The sequence below is a fragment of the Raphanus sativus genome, chromosome 5 (genome assembly GCF_000801105.2).
Source record: "Raphanus sativus cultivar WK10039 chromosome 5, ASM80110v3, whole genome shotgun sequence".
Taxonomy (NCBI): Eukaryota; Viridiplantae; Streptophyta; class Magnoliopsida; order Brassicales; family Brassicaceae; genus Raphanus; species Raphanus sativus.
The window spans coordinates 38,895,125-38,915,348 of record NC_079515.1 but is presented as its reverse complement, the minus strand read 5'-3'; the positions used below and the strand labels follow the sequence as shown (position 1 = coordinate 38,915,348).

The window sequence follows — 20,224 nt, the reverse complement described above, 5'->3', positions numbered from 1 at the left end:
TCCGTCACCAAGCAATACCTTATATCCACATGGGGATGATGGATATATATAGCTCCGTCATGGGATAGTCCGTGCGGATATAAAGTACTGCTCGGTGACAGAGCTATATATGAAAGTACAATAGGTAGAGAAGCGTATAGGAGAGGCTATAGGGGCTTTGGCACCATAGACGACATTTATTTTGGGGTTGGAGAAGAAACTAAGCAGGGGGTTCAAGTGGGAAAGGGTAGCCTAGGTTTTGGTGAGATGTCCATAATTCACCATTTTGGGGAAAAGTTTTTTATTTGCATATGGAGAAACTAAAAATATTTTAAGTAAAAAAAATTGTTCAAAGAAGAGTAGAAAAACTACAGGCTTTGGATTAGTGGGTGGTAAGTTAGTTATAGGAACGAGAGAAGGAAAAGGTCATGGTTCTTGTATGTTTTTAGTTTTTGATATTCCAAGATTGGGAATTCCCAAAAATTTCCCCGCTGCTCTTTCTTGTTAACACCCTCGTCCTTAACATCCAAGTAAATTTAGATTTAACACTTCAAATTGCAATGTGTTTATTCACATTAGATTAACCAGATATAATAACTTAGTATTTGTATTCATTTTCAATCACCACTTGCTCGATTTGTGGAACTCTCGTGAACAAGCATTGCTCTACTCTTTTGAATGATCATTGTACATTAAACTAGACAAGACGGTTTGTATTACGATCATCAGGGCCCAGCCTTATAACTTTTTGAGTTGGAAGCAAAAAGATTTTTAAAGCTTTATTTTTTTTTATCAACATAAATTCATTAAAATTTTTAAATTAGGTTCAGCCCAGGCCCATTACAGAAATGAAATCAGAAAAAGGGTCGCGTAGGACCGCTTTTGCCAATCGATCAGCGTCAATGTCAACGCTTATAAAGCTTTAAAAGTTACGAAAAATGGGAATGAAATTTTTAAAAGACCACTTTTCAAGTATTAGCCAACAGAACAACTAGTGTTAGAAAAAAAAAGCCAACAGAACTACTATAGTTCGTGCTTCTTCTTCTTTTAACCCAGCTAGAAGCAAATCCTTCTATGGCTTCTACCCAAAGATGGCTTCTACCCAAAGATGGTACTGCCATAATCAAGTTCATCGTTTGTTATGATAGAGTGATGGCATCAGTCTAATATTAGAGTCTTGTATGATATAAGACTCTTGTATGATATCAATTAATTACCATAGTTGCATGGTGAGGTGAAAACTCCACACACACAAAAAAAAACACATTATTTCTGATCTAAAATAAGAAAAACACCCACAACTTCACAGTTCATCATTGTTATTATGAATCTCGTGGAACTTTTTGGTCTTGGAGATGGAGAGAATGCACGTCGTACTCCAGGTATCTATAAAAAAAAAAAGGGGACATGAACTGACTCACTGACTCGTAAAAGCTTATAAAAGAAAAGGTATGTATATGATGTGCCAACAATTCAGTGGACTTACTCAGATGAGTATCAATTACTTGCTCCATTGAATCATATTCAAGTTCGTATTCAAATCCTCGTGTGCTCAAAGTTACATCAAAAGGGGGCTGTGCACGATATCCTCTATTATAATGGCTAATAGAAATCTGAAATGAAGTTGAGCCTTTCGCAATTTCAGCTTTTATTGACCGCGGAAGAATCACAGTACCGCCTATGCAGTTATGATCAGTTTGTCGCGGTAAGTCCAACGTCACGTTGTTCAAGCAGTACGTGTACGTGCCGGCATCACCGTCCTCACTGAAAGAAACAAAGCCGTGTTGTGTGCCTTCAGAACCCAAAGTTCCAAATAATGTTTCCTTTTTTACCCATATCCACGCTAATTTCCATGGCTGTTCCAATTCGTGATCCACCACGTAGTTGGAGATTGTGACATTAGCCGAGTAACTACCATCACTTTCATTTGTCATGTCCCACCTTATATCCACATTCGCGTCTTAACCCCGTTGTGAGAGAAACCAAAAACAAATCATTATACTGTATTGTATAATTGCTTGACTATGTACTATCATATGTAAGATTCATTCAGCTATATAGTTCAAGAATAACAATTTAACTTTACCTCTAGGAGCGAGTTTATTCGATTTGACTCGAAATTTGGGATCCCTCATCGGGCCGTGCCTTAATCCAGTCACCCGATAATAACGTTCCTTCAACATAGCTATCTTAAGACGAGTGACATTTAAAGAAGGATATTCTTTCTCCAACGATAGACCCCATGACGAAGCCTCCACCAAAACCAAGAGAAAGAGAAAGAGCACTTTGGTTGTCGAATATGCACTACGCATGTTTAGACCCTATGCTATATGATCTTAAGCGTGATGATATCTTGTTTAGTCTTTGTACATAAGAAGTTCGATCTCACTTTTCTTATTAAGTTTGACGATGACAATTTCCTAACAGGATTGAGCAAAATATCCGGGATAAGCTTAAAAGTAACAGTTTTTTTCAGTATATATTTGATATCTAGCGAAAAAATTATATTAATTTTACGCTAATTCTGATGTTTTTATATATTTTTCTGTGAAAATAATAAAAACCCTTGGGGATAATATTAACGTAACACTTCGTAGTTTATACACTAAGATAACATATCAAAGTCATACTATGATTCATAAAAAAAAACGAAGAATGCATGAGCATTCAAAGATTGTATAAAGAGAAAAAAAAACATATGGTATTACTTCCAGTCGGCAAAGAGGAGAAAGTAGTTTTTAGCAAAAAAAAAAAAAAAAAGAGAGGAGAAAGTACTAAGAATACTGAAGCCCTTTTACAAAAAAAAAAGTACTAAGAATACTCAAATAAATAAATTAAAATATCACAATAAATTTGCTAGTCAATTTTGTAAACAAGAAATATAATCTATCTTATTAAAACAGAAACATTTTGTTGGACCTAACATTTATTTCGTAAGTTTTTAAATTAAATACATTTTTATACTTTATAGTTAAACCTACATTAAATCACTAATGTTCCTTTCTTTATACTACTATCCATGTTTCCAAACAATATACTTATTTCTTTATACTACTATCAATGTTTCCAAACAATATATTTTATATACTACTATCAATGTTTCCAAACAATACAATAATTAATCTTAGTTATTTTATATCCATAATTTTCTCTTTAATTTTTTTTAGAAACGTCATAATTTCATAAATTGCAAATAATGAACTTTAATTTTTGGATTATAAGATTACAAATTATGAAACTATTACAATTTAAATCAAATTAGATTACATATCGGTCATCTATTAGTTCAATCGATTAGTCTCGGGTTTTAGTGATCTTTTAATATGAATATTTTAAAAACCTAAATTGAATTGTTAGATCTCTGGATAAACCGGTATAATCACAATCGGATTGAATTTAAAAACATTGATTTAAATGCAAAAATATTTTAGATACATACTCTTTAAAAGTTACCAAAATATTTTTTAAGTTATTAGTAAAAAATTTCATCGTAAAATATTCCGCGCTTTCAAAGCGCGGGTCAAGATCTAGTATGTGTTTAAAGTGGGTAGTATCCTAATTATCTACTTTTATTTAATTAACTCTACATAATTAATTAATTAATCAGGAAATAATACAACAATTTGGATTTTCTTGTGTTGGTTGAATTGATGATGGATATTGTGTAATGCTAAAGCTTTTTCTCGTAATACTGTTTATGTTCTGATCTCAGTTTTAAAACACATTTCAGACCAAAAAGAGGAAGCTTGGTTTGGTTGAGGATGAGGATACCAAGACAGACAGAAGAAGGATATGGAGAGGGAAAGAGTGGAGATGACTCAACTAGAGTTGTCAACGTCCGTGGTTAGTGTCATTGTGTGTTTCATCTTAATATTGTTTCCACACGTTTTTGTGATTTTCTTATCTACCTTTTATGCATTCATTGATGTCTGTGTCTTCACAGACAAATCGAATACAAATCAAAGAGGACTTTCTACAAGGAGCTTGTTAAAGTCACTGAATCGTCTGATGTCATTCTTGAGTTTCTGGATGCCCGTGATCCTCTTGGCACAAATTGTACCGAGCGTATGGTGATGCAGGCTGGTCCCAGCAAACAGCGTGTTGCCACCAGTAAGGTGTAAGTTTAAAAAATGTGGTCTTGTGGATACGGAAGCTGCTGCGAGGATGCTTTGCGTTACTGGAATGAAGGTGAGGTTATCATTTCTAGCTCACTCATCAATTAACACTGAAACCAGTTTTGATGAGACTATGACCAAGGTTGGTGTAAGCAATTTTCTCGTGATTCTACTTGCTTTGTAACCCGCTCAATTCTAGTTTAACCTTGGTTATTTATCACATGATGTGTCTAAGAATCAGACCGAAGAACAAGAGGCTGGCCTTGACAGTCATGATGAGTTTATAGAAGCAGAAGGAGGGGAAGAAACAGGAAAGTCGAAATCAGAGACTAGCAGTCAGAAAAGGAAGCTACACGCAGCGCTTTGTGCTTGCATGCCTTCTAATGTGTGTGCTTGGCCTCCCATCTTCTTTGGCTCAACCATGTTCAACTTCTCTCATCCAAAAATCTTATAATATCCTTTTTCTTAAGTATAAGTTTGATATTAATGTTTTTAGCTAGCATTTTAGTTTATTAAATTTAGGAAATGTTTATCTGTGTTTTGTAGTTCCATATTCTTTCAGAATAAGTTGTGGATCACAAAAAGATCTCATATATCCTCTTATCTATACAATTTGGCATAAGGACAATGCCTATACTGGAGGAGTATCTGCCAATGCAACTCTTCCAAGTGGACGGTTATATCAGTCTGCACTCAGTCAGCACAACAGATGAAGAATTGATTTATAAGTTTGATGTGTTGTCTGGTAATTCCTACTCTATCTGACTGCACTTTGCTGAAATTGCTAACTCAGTGACTGCTGAAAGAAAAAATAGTCTTTGATATCCTCTTGAATGGTGCAATAGTCTTTGAAAGTGTAGACATCATCAAGATGACATGAGAAAGATATGCAGCACTTGTTCTCAATAGGATATTTGTTTAGCAAGAGTGTCAAGTGCACATTTTTCACACATATTAAGAAACTGATTAAAATGCATTTATGTTTCAATAATATCATCTATTTAACCAACAATATTTTACATAAATAAATTTATTTATAAGAACCATGCAGTTTGAAAGTGAAAGTAACTGTAAATTGCATTAGCATTGTAAAACGACACTTTTTATACAATAAAAAAAAACTAAAGTGATACTCATAGAGAGTAGTGTATGTTAAAGCTTGTTCTTTGAGCATTCTTTCAATGGATCAATTCCTAACAAACAAAGTTCTTGTTATCTTATTGCAAGAAACTGGAAGGAAATCTTTTGTTAGACAAAGGGTCGACACCTGTACATGAAAACAAATGTCACCCTTCTCATCGATTCCTAATCATTGCTGTTAGCGTTACCCTTGCATTCATTGTGATTGTTGTACTTGTCTGTGCAACCATATGGTGGAGAAAACATCAGGATATTACATGTGCACAACATCCTGTTGGTAAACATTCTGATTTTCTTATTGGATATATTATATGTTGAGTGTCTTATATAATCTGAACTGTATATATGTTATTATGCAGCTATTGAAGTTCCGTATTTCCCGAGGAGTTAGAGAGATTCCTTTTATGTTTTTGAACATTGGAAATTATCATATTGGTTAAACTTGATGCGATAGCTTCCTTTTATGTTTTTGAACTTGGAAATTGTCAGATTGGTTAAACAGCTAAGAGAACTTCCTTTTATGATTTTGAACATTGGAAATTATTAGATTGGTTAAATGGTTGATGAGATTCCATAATGGCCATATTGATGAGATTCCAAATTGTTGTGAGTTAACAACAGGGTATCTCTGGTTTGTTTTTCACCTATTTGATTTACGTTATATTGATGAACAAACTGTATACTAAAGCAGTGTTTTGCTTTCAAACATTTGTCCCTGAAGCTAATGTGATTAGTGAGAGTACAAATATGAAATAACTTTGATGATGATAATACAATACATTACATACCACTAAAATTGTCTGAATCTTTCAAAAACTCTGATTTCTGGAGCAATACAATACATTGCATCAGAACAAAGTATCTAACAGAGCTATCTAACTATCCAGCTGTCGTGACATCCGACCAATGAGTACAAATTAAATGAGAACCTAATTCAGACTTATAAACAAAAAAAAAAGACTACCTTTACCTCTCCATGTTCATGGAAGCGAACAGAGACAAAACGAAACAGAGCGAAAGCACCAAAAGCCTCTGTTACTGTGATGGAGATTGCAGAGAGGAATCTCAAAAGGCTGTGCAGATTAGAGTCTCCATTCTCGACCGTTCTCATTTTCCTTGATAAGGAGTTAACAGATTTGAAAGAGATTTTTTTAACATTTAATGTAAAATAAAACGAAGACTTTCTAATTTCTATCATAAACCTGCTAGAGTAACGAGAAGGTGAGTTACATTAGTGAACAACAATTGTGTTGCATTAGTTTGCAAAAACAAAAAACAATTGTTTTGCATGATTTTTCACTCATGTGTATCCCTTTTACTAGGGTTTGATAAGGAGAACGGTTAATTTCAAATAGAATGAGATGCTAGAAAATTTGAATTAATAAAGAATGAATTTAATCCTCCATTTTCGCAGTAACACTACCCTATGTATATTACACGTTAAATCCAAGAGAGGGAGAAATTAAAAAAAAAAAAAACACTTGAGTAAGATAAACCAATGATGGTGATGATATTGATACCATCACTACTGATCTCACGCACAACGTGTCTTTTTGCATTAGCACTTTAAGATGTGTCTTAAAAAATTTAGCTCTCTCTCTGTCTCTTGGTTTCTCTCTTTTCGCTACGTACAGCTTGTTTTGGCTTTGTTTGGCTACGTACACTACCCACCTTGCTTGAACCGTCTCCATCTCCTATTACACATATGTGCCAATCTTCTTGCTTCTTTTGCCTCTACTCATCTAGTGAATGTTTTGAAGAACGGTACAAATCGTACGGAGCCCAAAGATGATCAACAATACAAGGCTTTCTTGAATCTAATCTCAACCATGGCTTCCCTTTCCCACTCCAATGAAGAAGACTTATCGGACCAGGGTGCAACGTTCTGCATCTCCCTTCAAAGTTATCTCCTCCTAAACCATGCTGGTTCCACCTATGGTTAACCGCTTTTATATCACCGGCGAATATAAGCAAAAAAGGAGGTAACGAACCCAAATGGTATATCCTCTTCTGCTTCTGAACCGTCATCCACTCCTCTACCTTTTGTGTATACAACCCTTTCCTCCATTTATCAACGTCCACGACCATAACGCCCGTGTTGAAATAGCACGGTCGTTTTCCTTCAAGAACCTTGACTAGCACCGGGTCCGACCAGAACGTTTTTGTGAAATAGTGTGTGAAGTTTGCGTGGCAGTACTCAGGAGCAGCCACGACTTTACCTTCCATGTCTACGTGCCATAGCTTCTCTATGTCGTCGACCACAACGAGGTCAGAGTCTAGGTATATGATCCGGTCGACGCTGGGAGGAACGATATCCGCGAGGTAGATCCTCGCGTAGTTTAGAGGCTGGTCCAGGGCTTCCCTGATGGATTTGGAGATTTTGCTGCGGACCAGGTTTGGATCAAACTGATAAATCTTGAAGTTTAGGTAAGGAAAAGTTGATTTGATGCTGGAGAAGAGGTCGTTTTCGAAGTGAGCAAGGGAGAGGAAATGAAAAGAGAGGTCTTCAGGGCAAGCTGAATGTTGTAAGAGAGAAAAAACAGCAGCCATTGTTCCACGGAGGTAGTTTGTGTCAAGAGTCATGGCTATATGAATCTGATCAGCCTCAAGGCATTGATCACCGTTTCTGAAAGCTGGGGCTTCTCTGAATACAGGAAGGGTTGGAGCAGAAGGCTTATGAAGAATGACTCCAACGCGAACCGCCATTGTGGAGGTTAGGAGGATAAAGGACAGGAGGCCTAGGAGTTGTGTGTAGGAGAGGCTCCTTGAGGCCATCCTGAACCTAATTCTCAGGTAAACTCTTTAATTATTTATTATTTTTTTGTTTAAAGAAAAGGGTTTAATTACAAATTAAAGAGATGAATAGTTAACAGAGCCATTGTTCAGGGGAGGGCTAGAATAAAGGGTTTGAGAAGAGGATTGTTTTATTAGCAGTTGAAATGTGAGGAAGAGATTGAAGGTAGGAGTGTCTACGCAATCTTTGTCTCTAAAAAATCTACTTCCTATGATTTAGGAAGAAGACAAGTTTGTTGTCCAATAAAACAGGTGAGAGGTTTTAGATTTTGTTTTCTTTCTTCCTTAGATTCTTATAAACTGGTTTATGTTTTTTTGGTGATAGAAGTTTTGCTTATTTTTAGGATGAGATTGTGCTGATTAATTTGCTTCGCTGTCGTTTCTTTTAGTTGATTGGGTTAGCGGTTCTATGATTAGAATAACAACTTTCTTCTACACTGTATAGTGTATTGCATATGGTTTTCATGTAGTTTGAGAAGGAGATAAAATGTTCTTATGTAGCTTAAAATAGATAGAGTCAAATGATTTCATGTCTTTATTGTGGTTACCCATAAGATCATACCATCTCGATTAGTTAAGAAGGTCTGAAGGTGTGTGATACTCAGTGCCGTGCGAAGGCATGTAGAAACCTAAGGCAGAGTCTAAAATCGGGGCCTTTTTAGTGTAGATTAATAAAACATAATATATTATTAATATAGTTTATAATCATATAAAACATTAATAAACAGTTAAACACATCCATAAGCTAACAAAAGAGAAAGAAAAAACAATGTGTAAAAGAATGGTTGATGATTCCAATGAACAAAAACAATACAGTAAACAACACTACATTTACGTACTGAAACATTTTTTTTTGTCATCGAAACATTTTGTTTTCTATATAAGCTTTTGTTCAACAAATTTACAAACATACACATAGGAGATTCTAACTTGTTCAACATCATTGGGAATTGGAAAACTTTAACTCTAAACCACTTATACTACATACTACATTTTGGTAATTTATGGAGCCCTAAAAACTTATATATATTTAGGGGTCTGTGGCAAATGCCTTTTTACACGGCTCTGGTGATACTCAGTCCACATTTGAAGAAATAATGTGTGTTCCAGTCTTCACGCATGCAACCAAGATATTATATAAAATCTGTTGAAAGTATACATAACTCACAACCTAACTAACTTCTCAACTGCCTCTATAACTAATTTGCCATTTTATCCAAAAAATTTAGAAAAGAAATACTTGTTTTCTTTTGTAACAGAATACTTGTTTCTTTATCGATTTAACTCTAACAAAAGAATTTTCATTCTTTAAAGAAAAATATTATTCCATTGATAGACCAAAGATGATGTGTACACATGACAGAATAATAGTCTGAAATCAAATGGTGAACACATGAGGTAAGTTGATTTTAGCAACCGTGTCTATAACTAGAAGAAAATAAATGATTGATAAAGTTGTATATCTGCAACGTAAAGTGTATTGTTTACTAGATTCATGGGCCAGTGAATATACTAGGCCCATTAAGCCTTTTTTCAACCGAAACGATATTTTCGCGAAAACTCACCGGGTCGGGTAAAAACGTTACGAAACCCGAACCGTTACAGAGAGAGAAAAAAAAAAGAAACACGAAAAAGCATTGATTTTTTTTTCTTTCTCGGAAACAAAAAAAAAAGGTTCAATCGATTTTCTCAAAAAAATCTTTGTTAGTTTTTTCTTTGTGAATTCGTGCGCCGCTGTGCAGAGAAAGGCCAGACCCACCCGTCCGTCGGATAAACCAAAACTCATCTCTTTCTCCTCTCTCTCTCTCTCTCCTTTTTGATTCTTTCCTTTGAAACGCCTTCTAGGGTTTCTCAAATCTTTGACGCTTTCTTCTCGAAAGAAAAAAACGCTGAGGCATACACGAAGCAAACAAAGAAGGGTCGAAGAAGAAGAAAGATACAAACCCAGAAAATAAAGTTTCGAGCTTTTTGTTTTTGTCCTAATCAAAGATTCTGCCTTTCCTCCTATTGCACAACATGACATCTGCAAAGCTCAACACTTTGCCTGAATCTAACCAAGATCGCTCCTTTTAGCTCTGTTTCGTTTGCCTCCTCTGTTTTTTTTCCTTCTAGATGGGTTGTGTTCAATGCAAATGTTGTAGCCGATACCCATCTTCATCCTCAGAAGCCGCCTCTTCTCGTGGACATGGAACCTCCAAGGGTAAAAACGACGCCGTCGTGATTCAGAAGCCTCTCGGTACATCAACAATCCAGGTCCCTTCTCCCAATTTCGAAATGGTTTACTCTGTTCTCTCTCAACGAGGGTACTACCCTGACTCGCCTGACAAGGACAACCAAGACACTTACTGCATCAAAACCGAGCTCCAAGGCAACCCCAACGTTCATTTCTTCGGCGTCTTCGACGGCCACGGCGTGTTCGGTACGCAGTGCTCTAACTTCGTTAAGGAAAGGGTCGTGGAGCTCTTGTCTGAAGACGCTGCTCTGCTTGAGGATCCGGAGAAGGCTTACAAGACTGCTTTCTTGAAGGTGAATGAAGAGTTGCACGGTAGCGAGATTGATGATTCGATGAGTGGGACCACTGCGATCACGGTTCTTGTTGTTGGGGACAAGATTTATGTTGCTAATGTTGGGGACTCGAGGGCTGTGTTGGCTGTTAAAGACAGGAACAGGATCTTAGCTGAGGATTTGTCTTATGATCAAACGCCATTTAGGACAGATGAATGCGAGAGGGTGAAAGGGTGTGGAGCTAGAGTGCTGAGCGTTGATCAGGTCGAAGGGTTGAAAGATCCGAGTGTGCAGACATGGGCTAGTGAAGAGAACGAAGGTGGTGACCCGCCTAGGCTTTGGGTGCAGAACGGGATGTATCCGGGAACAGCGTTCACTAGAAGTGTTGGTGATAGTTTAGCTGAGAGCATTGGTGTTACCGCAGAGCCTGAAGTGTCGATGGTTAAGCTTTCGCCGAATCATTTGTTCTTTGTTGTTGCGAGTGATGGGATCTTCGAGTTTCTTCCAAGCCAAGCTGTTGTTGATATGGTAATTTTAAAGAAGTGAACACAAGATTTTTTTGAAGTTCTTTGATGTGTGTTTAATCTATAGAATGTGTTGTGTGTGTGTGTTTTCAGGTGGGGAGATATGCTGATCCGCGAGATGGATGTTCAGCAGCTGCAACGGAGTCATACAAGCTGTGGTTGCAGCATGAGAATAGGACAGATGATATCACAATTATCATTGTACAGATTAAAAACTTGTCTAATGAATGATGATGATGATGATGGCATATGATTCACATTCCTATACTCCTCTTTGTGTTTGTTTCTTCTGTGTTTCAATGTCAGAGATTCATCATATATAGCAAAGCAAAAGTCTGTTGAAAAGGGATTCTTATACTGAGTTAAAAGATGTGTTTAATGCAACATTTGCTCCAAACAAAAGTTGCTTTGTTGCAGAGATGAAGCTATAGATACAATGTAATGTTGAACCTTTCCTTAGATTTTTCCTGCAAGATCTGCTTTCATTTTAATATTTGATTGATGATGATAAAGCCTCCCACTGAACATGAAAAAGTTGAAATGAGTTTAGTTTTGGTTTTGTATATTATTATTATCATTAACTAAGGGATTAAAGTTTTGATGGCCGGCAACTTTTTGAATTTGTAACACAAAAGTCAGCCAACTCTTTTGAACTTTTATAGCACAAAAGTCACCCAACTTTTTGGATTTTTGTAGCACAGAAGTCAACCAACTTAGTTGGGTCTTTCCAAAATTAAAATAAAATAGAAAAAGCCAGCAAGTGTTGTTCTTATTGTTTTCTGTAAAAGTATCCTTGCAAAAGTTAATTCTAAGTTGGTGGGATTTTGGTTGGAAACCAAGTTTTGAAGTTATTATAGATGCCACAAAAAATGGTAACAACTCGATCAGTATTACATGGAAACCAAGTTTTGAAATATTAGTATTACATTTAGCTATTCCTCAAATAAGTGTATGCATGCATATTAAATCATTAATCATAAGCAGCATGTTCACCCTCTAACTCGACTAAACTGGCATGGAAACATGCAACAACATTGACATTAACCAAAAAGAGCTGAAGAAACTTCAAAAGTAAATGCAGAGCTTCTCAGCTATGCTATTCTGTACCAAGTTACATTTCTCCAACAGTTCATCTAATCTCTCACTCTCTCTATCCTTCATCGTCTTCTTCTCCGCAGCTTCTCTTCCTTCGTTGCTCGACGTTCTCTCGTTTTCATCAGCTAACTCATCATCCTCAGTTATCATCATCACATCAATCCTTCTAGAAGCCTCTCTGCTCTTCTCCAACATCGTCTCATCTATATCTCTATGATCGTCGACAAGCCTTTCTGTCTGAACCTGAGAGGCCTTGAAGGGGCTGCAGCTGATTTGGATCATTTCATGAAGCAATGGAAGATTTGGACGAGGAGACTGGTACGATGCATCTTCTTCAGACAAGAACTTATCAGCATAGCTCGAAGCTGACATGGTGAGGTCGGACTTCAGTATGTAAGCTGAGGAAGACAATGAATCTAGCAACCCCATTATCCGCCAGTTGAAGATCCTCTGAAATATTCCGATCCATCTCGGGATGATATGGTAGTAGCTTGAGTTACGGAGTTCGAGTCTAGTGTTTCTTTGTAGCATCACTCCTGCTTCTTTGGTAGCTAATGAGAGTCCCATAAGATTGCTTGTCTGTGTCAAGTACTTAACTAAGCAGCACTCAAGCCGTTGCGTATGGTTCTCTATCTCAGCACCAGAAGCACATTCTTTGGTTAACCATGTCAAATCATCTTCAAAACATGGAAGCTTACAGTTCTCGAGCATGGAGTTAAGTGGTTTGATGCTCTCTGCACTGCTCCAGTCTAGGTTGGGTAGACACTGCTTTACCATCAAGTGTTCTTTTCTATAATCCTCCAGCAACATTGTTTCAGGGCCAGGCCAACCGATTGGATTTGCCTCAGCAGCAGAAGTGATGTTTCTTTGTGATGTTACCAATGCATCGTTGAAGGCTGAAATGAAGATGTTAGGACCGAGTTTTTGGTCAGGTATTTTCTTAAGCGTCTCCAGTGAAAAACTGAGATGAGTCAGAACGAGTTCTCGCGGTTTAACATGATGAAGGTTTGGCTGCAGAGATGAATTTCCCGCAAGCCATTTAAGCCCGTCCCTTAGCCGTGAGTCGCTGAAAAAACGAACTTCATGTCCCTTCTGGGACTTATTAGCGATAGAGACGATGGTGAAGCTTGCTATCTTTGATTTGTCGATACTATGGAGGCCTAGCTCAGAGACGAGATTCGTATCAGGATCCACGGTGCATGAGCTGATTACTACGAGAAGGGGAAGGAGTGAACCGCTCGGTACTGACTCAAGAATGCGGTTAAGATGTTCTCTCTGGAGATTCAGAGGGAGGTCTCTAGACGCAAGGAAAAGAACTGCACTTGCACCACGTGTTGTTTCACAGAGAGCATTACCACCTTCCACATCCCTAGCTACTGAGAGACAGCATCTGAGATCTGAATCAGACCCACTTGCAACCCACTTGTTCCATACCGACACACCGGGAGACGAATACAGCAGATTATCATCGGAGACGCTATCTTCTGTGTGAGGAATAAGCTTTGATGATAACCAACGACTGGCTGTTGAATGTGTATCTTGACTTGATGTGTTAACTGATTTAGTCTGAGTACATAAGATGACCTTCCAGCATACGCATTTTGAGTCTGGATTCCTTTCGAGTAGTATATCAGCTATCACATCTGAAATATTCAGCCTTGACCATGATTTTTCACGTTCTTCAAATCTCCTCTTCATCGCTTGATCAATGTCAAGCTCACCACACGGCCTAGATTGCTGTGTATGAAGCGAGAACCGACATTAGACTACCAACCTCAGATAGTATTTTATTGCTTCCTTGACAAAAGGACCAATGATCAGCACATGTTATGGGGAAGAAAACTGAAACTTACATCAGGTTTGCTGAATCGGATAGGAGTGCCCAGGGATAGAGAATTCAGCGCAGCAGCTGCAGCCAACTGTCGACGCTCCCGTAATTGACTTTGACGTGAAGACCAACGCTTCCATAATCTGTCAAGATTTAGAAAAAGGAAAGTTAAAAAAATGTAACCTACACCAATTATCAACTTGCATGAGCTTTTAGACCTTATAATCAACTTGAGTTTTGCCTTCGCCACTTCCTCGTCATACTGGTTTGTGATGTCCTCATTTCCATCCTCGTGTTCCTGTTCAGTGTCATGGAGGCCCTCTTCCAAGGTACTAGTCATCGTAGCTTCAGGTACTGATTCTTCCAAAGCAGATATGCTTTCTACACTCGTCGGAGACTCCGGAATGGTAGTTACAGGAAAACTCTCCATTGGCGCAGTCCACGGAATTGGTTGCAAAGTAGGCCCAGGCACAAGATTCGTTTGCACATGCCCTGCAAATGGAAATTTGATTTCCGCAGGAGATATGCTAGTGTGGCCGTCATAAGGTTGTTTTTTCAAATTCGAGGATTCAGCTTGAGGAAATCCAGGAGAACCAAAAGGGGAATAGGACTTCAGGGGAGAATGAAATCCACCAGCCGGTGTAAGGTCATTTTGTTTCTGTTGATCCACTGCTGGATTTACAATAGGTGGCCACACTGGACTTACAACAGATGTTCTAACTGGCTTGTCCTTCTCCAAAAAGAGGGAAGTCTTCGAGTCAGTCATTTCTTTATCAACTAGACGCACTGATACTTGTTTCTTAGGACTTTGAGCAGGCGGCCTTTCCTGTTTATGGGTGGTAGTATGCGGTTGACGACCTTTATTTGCTTCTGTACGCAATGATGACAACGGAGAGGGAGCAGAAACATCTTCCTCTGTCGAGGGAGCAGAAACATCTTCCACGATGGTTCTTGACTTTTTCATGTGAACAAGTTTTGAGCATTTTGTTTTATAGTCGGTATCAGCATGGAGAAATAGGCCATCCTTTACCATGTATGGCTCTTCATACACTTTTATTGAAAATCCATGGTACTCCAATAGGGCTTCTATGTCCTCTTCCTATATTCCATCACCGAAAGAAAAATGTAAGACCTCAAGCAATTACTCGTCACAAACCACGAAAGAGATACGCCAAGTAGCAAACGATGGAAATTACCTCCATCCCTATCCAGTTTGACGTATCTGAAACTGGGATACCCTGGTTATTTTGGAGACCCGAGTGCAGAGAAGCAAGTGCCTGAGTTCTTAGCTGATGAAACAGAATAAAGCTTAGATCTCTGTGAATTCACCAAACACCAATATGGTAAGAATAATAAACCTACACCACAAATAAGCTGTTACCTTCGAAAAATGAGCATGCATTAGACATGCTTGAAGATAGCTTGCTTTCCGGGCGAGGCGAAAGAAGGCTATGAAGTTGCCAGTTCTACAAGCTCTGAAATTGAACAACTGGTTTCAATACTTAGATTGCGTTTACAAACTAACCCCCAAAAACAAGTTAAAGGAACTACCTCGCTACATTGCGGGCAAAGAGAACTTCCGACGTTTGCCTTATTTCTGGAGTCATGTTGGCAAGATCAAGAGAAAGCTCAGAAGGTTCAACCTAACAGGAAGAATTTCTAGTCAGGTTAAGAACTTAGCACAAAATTCTGACCTCAAATTCAGCAAAAAGTATTTACCTTATAGCCAGGGTGCTTGTCGAGTTTAAGAAGAGCATAATAGCCACGGAACTCCTTCTCTGTAGGAACAGTTATTCCTCTCTTCCTGTGATCGTCATACATTTGAAACAACTCAACAGATGTCTTGTTCATCTGCTCAATATTAAGGTGTGCATCAAACCCCTCCGAAAATCCCTCTCCTTTAGTATATTCACATAACTCATGCATTGCAAGGATGTGAAGTCTTATCTATACCAATGAAATCAATTGTAAGAAATCCAAAGCAGAATCGCTTGTTATCATGTTTAATGAGCTTTATATAAGATCAGTTAACACAAACCATTTGCTCCAGCAAAGTAATAGCTTCTCGGTTGAAAATATGTTGCATTCTTAGATCCATTCGAATAGCTCTCATCCTATCCCATAAGAAGTTGTACATACCAAGAAATTTTTCATTGTACGGTCGGTCTAGCAAACTCAGTAAATATTCCATTGTATTCTGCAGGATTGGCATTGGTCGAATCAAAATTGCTTCTCGCTCTGCCGTCCTGGTATACTATTCAAGGGAAAACATATAAGTAGTCGTCAGAGTGAATGGGGTAGCCTAAGATTTGTCATCTAAAGAAAGAATCTGACGATTAATTGATATGGAAAAGGTAAACTTACTTTCTTTACGGCAAGGGATTTACTCGTCTGGTTTCTATCTCCATCCACACGCTCATAATGGTCCAAGTCACCCTTCCTTTCACGCTCTCCACGTTCTGACTCTGGGAAGATGAATAAAAAGACCTCAATATATTCATTCTACAATTACATAACAAACTAGAACTCGACATCAATATGGGCAAGATCAATCTTGTTAGTAAAACAAACTTTTTAAAAAAGAAAGATAAGATAAATCAAAGACTATACAATCAGTATGCTTTTATAAGCATGTCTTAGGCTATGCTTACCAGGACACATGTCAGGGCATAATCCAACGATCAGAGAGGGTTGCTCCGAGCTTTCATAATCAGACAAGGCATCTCCATTAAGGGCATCCCTACTTGATTCCAGTGAATTGAATGTTTGTTTGTTGTCCAGAGGCTTCACAGTTTTAGTTACAGGTGATTTGGTAAGCTGAGTATTAACAGGTCGAGCTGGAACAGGGTCCAGTTCACCCTTGAAGCGGGCCAGTCTCTTTGCCCTGGCTTGCTCTTCTCTGTACAAACGCACACAGTTCAGAAAATTTAAGAGCTAGTCCCCATGTTTTTTATATAATGGGTCAATACTGTCTCGTTTAGTTTACCCTTCAGTACAATCTCGAGAAGGAAAAGAGTTTCCCTGGATATCCTCTTCAACTGGATAGAAAGGTGGAGATCTCGTCCTTTTTGTTGCAGGTGAATTGCTTGCCTTACCCGCACTATTGAAATTATTTACAGACGAGGGTTGCCCAGGAAATTGAGAATCTGAGTTTCTTGAAAGCATAAATGACTTCGTGCTTGACACAGGAGGAGATGTCGAAACCCTATCATACAGTCAGCATGCTTAAATAAGAGCAAATTCAAGGCACATCCAGCCAGATTTAGAAAAGAAAATTCGTTGCAAGAGCCAATAAGATAGAGCTACAAGAAAAATAAGCATAGCTTCACAGGCTGGTAATAGAAAATTTTCATGAAATCATTTCTATAAAGATAATAAGCCAACACTCATACTCCAATTTGCTAGCGATAAAATTTCTTAGGATGTGACTTCACTTACCATTCATAAGTACAAGTAGAAAGGTGGGACGGAAAGAATGTAATAAGCTTACAAAATATGGTGAGTTATCACTACCTTCTTTTTGTAGCTTCCTGAATTTCAACTGCTTCATGTGCATAAGGGGATGAAGAGTTTGGGGATTGTTCTTGATAGACCAATCGATTCGGATTGCTCCTCAACCTCACTGGATTATCGTCCGCAGAAGAAGGAGAGCGTCTTCAAAAACATGAGAAAAGTACGATGACGCAAGTTTCAAAAGTGAGACGACAGACTAATAACAGTATATAAATGAAGAAGGAAAAGAAACATGCAGGGTTTTGCTATCTATAACAATCAATAACACGTGTGAGATATTTCATGACATTTTCTGTACAACACAGCAAAGAGGGAGGGAGAGATCAAAACATTATGACACTGATAAGTGATAAGAGGATGAAAAGCTTACATCCAAGTTCGGCTAGATGGCTGCTGGAAATCATCTACCAAACTGTCATTCTCAAAATCTGATACTGGTGAATGATTTATTCGAGGAAACCCCAAACTCCGATCAGGAAGATCTGACCGACTGAAAAACAAAAATTAAGGATTTACTAGACTTATATATTAGTTACATTCAAAAACGATTATATAACTAAGCATCTCAGCCAAGCGAATAACAGGTCATTTTCTTGCACCAAGAGCTCAACAAACTCTTGAAATCTGAAAGAGAACTGTACATGACGCAGAACGCAGGTGTACAAAATTTCGCAAACGGACAAGTGCTAAGAAAGTCAAGGATATGAAAGTGCTACAGAACGGACAAAATGTCTATTGCAGATAGAGGTTGCTGCCATAAACGGCCTTCATCTAAAGGAAATGGAATAAAAATTACCTTTTCCTTTTTGATTCTTGTGATCGACCAATCTCAACAACATCCGTTCCACTTCTCGATAGTGTGTGTGATATACTAGCTGCAGACGTGGCTAGACTTTGTTCACCATGATCCCTCAGGAAATTCCTTGGTTCATCATGGCCAAACTGAGGATTTAAAGTAGGCCTACGAGGAAAAATGAAGCAGGTGAAATTCAGGGAATTGGTCAAGAACAATCCAACAGCTTGTTACTAAAGCCTACAAGTCAAATCCGGTGATAGTGATCTCGTTGGAGTTTCAAAGTCGCTGCCACAGCAAGCCCTTATGTATTACGCATTCAGATGGGTAGAGAAATCTATAGTACACCGACAAACCCTGCTCTCTCTTCCTACTAATATATTTACTATTGCAGAAAACAGAAAGCATTCGAATTGTGTGATTAACACTGCCTGCCAAGCTGTCAAATATCACACTCGTCTAAGTGGGAATTAACAAACGTAGACTCTTACCTCTGAACTCCAGGAAATTGGTAAGCTCTCACAGAGGGGCTTGGACGTGGAAAACCTTCTGAACCCCATTGTACTCCATTGCCAGGTCCTGGACTCCTGAAAAGCATAGCAACAAAGTGTTCCAATCAGAAAAATCAACCAGAACTTTCACCAAACGCCAAAAAAAATCAAAGTGAAAGAAATAGATAACTTGGTTAATCCCATCACCACCTGTTTCAGATCAAACCTTTCCCCAAAGATCATGTACACGAATATAAGGAGGCACAAAAAGAAAGAAAGCCAGAAGAGTTTTTTTTTCTAACCTCTGAGTTCCAGCAGGTCTGAAAGGTTGTCCTGAGGAAGGTGAGGGATTTTGAAAAGCCAAAGGAGGTGGTGTCCGATTCATTGGAGGACTACTGCAAGTAAAAAACATAATAATTTAGGCTAGAATCAGAAAACCAGAGAGTAGCCAATTAAACAAGTAACCATCCTAACATCATCGTCAGGCAAACAAAACTGAAAGGACAAAGGAAGAAGCTGAGAATCACTAACCTTTGTACCCCACCTGGTCGGTAAGGTTGCCCTGTAAAAGGTGGAGGGTTTTGAAAACCCGAAGGAGGCGGTGCTCGCTGAACTGAAGCACCACTACAAACAACCAAATACGAAGGTTAGAATGTAGAGCACATAGGAAGTTAAGAAAATGAGCTCGACAGAAGGAGGTTCACGGCTACCACAAAGAAGCCTAACATTGTCGCATAGAAAGAAATCAAGAGCCGTGAAAAGCTACGTCATATCTAACCTTTGAGTTCCACCAGGTCCAAAAGACTGTCCTGCAAACGCTGAATGGTTCTGAGACGCCTGTTGTTGAATAGGTGAAGAATCACTACAAGCAAATCCACACTTCCGCAGGGTTAGAATCAGCAGGCAATCAAATCACAATTCGCAATAAGCTTCAAAACCTGAAGCTTAGAGCTGCCTAGATTATATTAGAACAAAATTTCACAATACTTGTCAATATCTAGTGATCCTAAACACTTCAATTGGATCTGGAAAAAACTCTAGAGCGTCTTGAAATCAATCTAAGATACGGAATCTAAAAGCTCACCTGTTGGTTTGAGCGGGAGCAGAAACGCCAAACGTTGTAAACGGTGATGGCGTGGAGCTCATCGCCGGTCCTACATCTTTTCCGAAAGGCTTAAACGCCATCTCTGTAAATAAGAAATTTTATTTCAATAAGCTGCTTCCTCTATTTATTCTTCTTCAATTTTCGTTCACTATTCGTCGCCGGCTAAAGTCGAAAGCAAACCAAAACCAAATCGAGTTTTATCTTCTGTTCAGCTCACGCCCCTCCGTCGTGACTTCCCGGCGAGGATGAGGGATGATTTTCCCTTTTTAATGAACACGACGACGTTTCGTGTTTTCCGAATGAGATTACTAAGAAGCTTTTTAATGTAAACTTGGTCTTGGGC

General features: G+C 38.3%; 4 protein-coding genes across 6 annotated transcripts; 1 reads left to right on the top strand and 3 right to left on the bottom strand.

Moving 5' to 3' along the window:
- Positions 1–1,164: 1,164 nt before the first annotated feature.
- LOC108858975 (COBRA-like protein 2) lies at positions 1,165–2,413 on the bottom strand. The gene is made up of 3 exons (XM_018632815.2): positions 2,066–2,413; positions 1,466–1,939; positions 1,165–1,365 (listed from the first exon to the last, which is right to left on the bottom strand). Exons 1-3 carry the CDS (start codon positions 2,289–2,291, stop codon positions 1,283–1,285), a joined length of 783 nt encoding a protein of 260 aa, XP_018488317.1. The 5' UTR covers positions 2,292–2,413; the 3' UTR covers positions 1,165–1,282.
- A 4,202-nt stretch (positions 2,414–6,615) lies between these two features.
- LOC108860639 (probable galacturonosyltransferase-like 4) lies at positions 6,616–8,247 on the bottom strand. Its single transcript, XM_018634502.2, has one exon. It carries the CDS (start codon positions 8,007–8,009, stop codon positions 6,969–6,971), a length of 1,041 nt encoding a protein of 346 aa, XP_018490004.1. The 5' UTR covers positions 8,010–8,247; the 3' UTR covers positions 6,616–6,968.
- Positions 8,248–9,685: 1,438 nt separating this feature from the next.
- LOC108856868 (probable protein phosphatase 2C 35) lies at positions 9,686–11,520 on the top strand. Its single transcript, XM_018630766.2, has 2 exons — positions 9,686–11,060; positions 11,150–11,520. The coding sequence occupies exons 1-2, from the start codon at positions 10,140–10,142 to the stop codon at positions 11,285–11,287; spliced, it is 1,059 nt and encodes a 352-aa protein (XP_018486268.1). The 5' UTR covers positions 9,686–10,139; the 3' UTR covers positions 11,288–11,520.
- Positions 11,521–11,924: 404 nt separating this feature from the next.
- LOC108862427 (SAC3 family protein B) lies at positions 11,925–20,195 on the bottom strand. 3 transcript variants are annotated; one of them, XM_057010553.1, is made up of 20 exons: positions 20,062–20,185; positions 19,861–19,963; positions 19,555–19,638; positions 19,308–19,400; positions 19,079–19,171; positions 18,777–18,872; positions 18,289–18,453; positions 17,863–17,982; positions 17,493–17,633; positions 16,966–17,184; positions 16,631–16,878; positions 16,344–16,444; positions 16,018–16,233; positions 15,699–15,926; positions 15,531–15,622; positions 15,361–15,454; positions 15,176–15,268; positions 14,198–15,078; positions 14,005–14,122; positions 11,925–13,888 (listed from the first exon to the last, which is right to left on the bottom strand). In XM_057010553.1, exons 2-20 carry the CDS (start codon positions 19,959–19,961, stop codon positions 12,122–12,124), a joined length of 4,950 nt encoding a protein of 1,649 aa, XP_056866533.1. In that variant the 5' UTR covers positions 19,962–19,963; positions 20,062–20,185; the 3' UTR covers positions 11,925–12,121. The 3 variants fall into 3 exon arrangements, with proteins under 3 accessions (XP_056866533.1, XP_018492056.2, XP_056866534.1); XM_018636554.2 differs by having other exon boundaries at positions 19,861–20,195; XM_057010554.1 differs by having other exon boundaries at positions 19,079–19,168; positions 19,861–20,195.
- Between the last annotated feature and the right edge of the window lie 29 nt (positions 20,196–20,224).